Here is a 4,226-nt window from a genome sequence, read left to right on the forward strand (position 1 = left end):
GTTAATTCAGATTTGAGATCACTCTAAACCTGCATTTGATATCACTCTTTGTATTTTCTTGAAACATTTGTTTATATATCGACCCGATTCTACCCGCCCGACATTTGGTCAACCAAAGTCAATCACTCACCCACACTACACGTGCACATTATATACATCTTATCTTACATTGTTCCTCTATATATATACACTTCCTCCATATACAATGTCTTTCAATCACACCATTTACTCATTAACACTCTCCCTATTTCTCAAACCCCATGGCTACATCTCATCAGTTTCTCTCTCTACCGAAAGCTTCTTTTTGTTGATTGGTTCAATCAGTCGCTTAAATCATAGACATTGGCCGGCAAACTAATAAAAAGGTACAGAAATCTGTCGGTTTTCCACTTCCGATACTAGTCGCCGCCGCTAGATCTGTAAGCAACAATGATTAGTGGGCATGACTTCTACACCGTCATGGCGGCGATGGTGCCGTTATACGTCGCTATGATTCTGGCTTACGGCAGTGTACGGTGGTGGAAGATATTTTCTCCTGATCAGTGCTCCGGCATCAACAGATTCGTGGCTATCTTCGCCGTTCCGTTACTGTCGTTTCACTTCATTTCTTTGAACAATCCGTACGAGATGAATTTCCGGTTCATCGCCGCTGACACACTCCAGAAAATCATTATGCTGGTGGTGCTCGGACTCTGGGCTAAGTTCTCGAAGAACGGGAGTTTGGAATGGATGATTACGATTTTTTCACTCTCCACGCTACCTAATACTTTGGTGATGGGGATTCCGTTGCTGATTGCGATGTACGGCGATTATTCGGGGTCGTTGATGGTTCAGGTGGTGGTGCTGCAGTGCATCATATGGTACACTCTGCTGCTTTTCTTGTTCGAGTACAGAGGCGCCAAGATTCTGATCATGGAACAGTTCCCGGAAACCGCCGCGTCTATTGTGTCATTCAAAGTGGAGTCCGATGTTGTGTCACTTGATGGTCATGACTTTTTGGAAACCGATGCTGAGATCGGAGACGATGGGAAGCTTCATGTGACAGTGAGGAAATCGAACGTTTCGAGAAGGTCGCTCCCCGGAATGACTCCCCGGCCATCGAATTTGACAGGGGCGGAGATCTACAGTTTGAGTTCATCGAGAAACCAGACTCCAAGAGGTTCGAATTTTAACAACTCTGATTTTTACTCTATGATGGGATTTCCCGGTGGCCGGTTATCGAATTTCGGTCCGGCGGATATGTATTCCGTTCAGTCATCGAGAGGCCCGACACCCCGACCATCGAATTTTGAAGAGAGCACAGCTCCGGGACCGTTAAATTCTCCGAGGTTTGGATCTTATCCGGCACCGGGAGTTCAGTCGACGTCGTCTTACCCTGCTCCAAACCCGGAGATCACATCAACGGTTACAAAACCAGCAAAAGGCCTACAACCACCGGTTACGGTGGTGCAACAAAATGGCAGCTCACAAAACAAAACAAAGAATGACGACAAAGAACTTCACATGTTCGTCTGGAGCTCCAGTGCTTCGCCGGTTTCGGAAGGTGGTGGGGGTGGGCTCCACGTGTTTGGCGGTACTGATTTTGGAGCGACAACAGACCAATCAGGTCGACCCGATAACGACGGTGCTAAAGAAATCCGTATGGTGGTCTCCTCCGATCATCCCGAATCAAAAGGTAAAAGTAAAACCCAAACCACCCTTTTCTTGATTACTCCACCATGAGAGGTAAGAACCTGTAATTTATGGCTTTCAATTTCATGAGTGGTATAGGGACCGGAGATTTCCGACGGGATGAATTCAGTTTCGGTGGTGGCAGAGATGGAGAGGATGAGAGGGAGAAAGAAGGGTCGACTGGGTTAAAACAGGGATCAAGCTCTACGTCGGAGCTCCACCATAAGGAGGCGCCAGTTCTTGACGGGAATGCCGGAAAAATGATGCCGCCGGCGAGTGTGATGACCCGATTGATACTGATTATGGTTTGGAGAAAACTGATCCGAAACCCGAACACGTACTCAAGTCTCATTGGTCTAATATGGTCTCTTGTTTCTTTCAGGTAATAGACATATTTTGTACACTTTGACTACTTTACTTTCTATATAATTAAGTTTAATAAATAAACAATTTTGAAAACATGAATTAGTTGACTAATGTGTGTTTTTAACGATTTTGATGATCACAATTCACAGGTGGCATGTAGCAATGCCAAAAATAATTGAGAAATCGATTTCAATACTCTCGGATGCTGGTCTCGGAATGGCCATGTTTAGTTTAGGTAAGTTTTAATATTTTAAATAATTTTGTATGTAGTAATTATTTATTTATTTATTTTCAATAAACAAAATGAGTCTTAATTATTGGGACCATAATGATTGCTGAATAGACTCAATCGTGGTCCAGAGTGTGGTGGGTACTGTTTTCAAAATGGAGAATGCAACATCAATCTTTATCAATTCGTTGTTGACATCCGTCCAATGTTTAATCATTTTTCTTTCTTTTCCTAAATCGATTTTTTTTTCTCTTTCTTTCTTTCATTCTAAGAAATCTTACAATAACAAGTTGTCGGCAAAACCATGTTCATTAATGACAACCTTTGTCAAATCTGTCTCTTAGAGTTTAATATTTAAGTTCGTATACATATATGTGGTTTATAAATATTTAAAAAAATGTAATGTTTATTAAATATGTATCTGCTAGGTATATTTATGGCTCTTCAACCCAAGATAATTGCCTGTGGGAATTCAGTGGCTACGTTTTCAATGGCGGTGAGGTTTTTAACAGGACCAGCGGTGATGGCGGCTGCTTCGATTATAGTTGGCCTCCGTGGTACCCTTCTCCATGTCGCCATCGTACAGGTCGACATAAATTGTATTCGATCATATATTATATATTATCTCATCTTAAAAGATCGACTTTGAATTTAATTTTGAAGGGTGACATATTGTATATATATTTTTAGTTTTAACTTATTTTAAATTTGATGTAAATGATAGGCTGCATTGCCACAGGGGATTGTACCTTTTGTATTTGCTAAAGAGTACAACGTTCACCCAGCAATTCTCAGTACTGCGTAAGTATATATACGTTAAATGTTTGACATTTTAAAAAAAAAAAAAGTTTAGAGAATTAACATGTTTTGGAATTTTCAGGGTGATTTTCGGGATGTTGATTGCCTTACCTATAACTTTGGTGTATTACATTCTTCTTGGGTTGTAAGACATAGTAAAGCATGGGGAAGAGGAAGAAATCTTTTAAGATTGAATGAATGTCGAATGTGTGTAAGAAAGGATTTAGTCATCTAACAAGTTCCTTGTTCAAGGATTTTCATTTCATGTGTGCATTGAATGAGTGGGAATTAAGTCCTCTATATAGAGACTCCAAGTCCAAGACTATCGGAAGATGGGATTTTTGACATGATTTAAAGCACCCGTAGCTCCTTGATATAAGGATCTTGCTTCCCCAAATTAGATACTTGCAACCAAGGTGATAACTTTTCAAGACGAAAACAAGGAAAGATACACAAACTTGATGCACTAAAAAAGAATATCTTAGGTGTATATTGGCATGTTAATGTAATAGGGAGAATATTACTATTTGTTTCATATGTATTTTTTTAATGTAAGTATTTAAAATCATAATGATTGAGAGATGTGATGCATGAGTTGTTATTAAGATATTTTATATCTTCTGGTTGAAAGACATTCTGGTTGAAAGACATGATGTGTGACTTATTATTGGATTATTTCGTTTTGTTGTTTGTGATATATCGACATATTATTTACAATTTAGATAAGTGATACTATATGTATCTCACTCGGTAACATAAAAAATCAAATCATGAGGGTACACATACTCACTCACCTACTCATAAGGTATATGAAGCAATTTAGGGCATGTATAGAATTAGCCTTTAGATATTATGTAGAATGAGGTAAGATTTATATGGATTTTTGGTTCTTTAAATAAATATACAAAAATTAAATATAGAATTATAACTGTAACCAATTGAAAAGGTTCAAATCTATTTTCAAAATGGGAATACAAATGATAGAATGTAATATGGGAAAAGTGAATATACCCTTAAGGGTATTTAAGCTTAGGTACCCAAACACATCATAATACGTTGTTTTGTTTGATATATTTATTATAATATTGTTAAACTTCAACCCTAACTTGATTTGCTTTCAAGATATTCGACATTTCACTATTATCATTCTCTTACATCACAT

General features: G+C 38.5%; 1 protein-coding gene across 1 annotated transcript; it reads left to right on the forward strand.

Moving 5' to 3' along the window:
* Nucleotides 1-223: 223 nt before the first annotated feature.
* LOC145041298 (auxin efflux carrier component 4-like) lies at nucleotides 224-3,673 on the forward strand. The gene is made up of 6 exons (XM_078989307.1): nucleotides 224-1,675; nucleotides 1,771-2,053; nucleotides 2,187-2,272; nucleotides 2,695-2,852; nucleotides 2,991-3,067; nucleotides 3,147-3,673. The coding sequence occupies exons 1-6, from the start codon at nucleotides 430-432 to the stop codon at nucleotides 3,211-3,213; spliced, it is 1,917 nt and encodes a 638-aa protein (XP_078845433.1). The 5' UTR covers nucleotides 224-429; the 3' UTR covers nucleotides 3,214-3,673.
* The last annotated feature ends 553 nt before the right edge of the window (nucleotides 3,674-4,226 follow it).

Source organism: Lactuca saligna, chromosome 4 (genome assembly GCF_052625555.1).
Source record: "Lactuca saligna cultivar CGN05327 chromosome 4, ASM5262555v1, whole genome shotgun sequence".
NCBI lineage: Eukaryota > Viridiplantae > Streptophyta > Magnoliopsida > Asterales > Asteraceae > Lactuca > Lactuca saligna.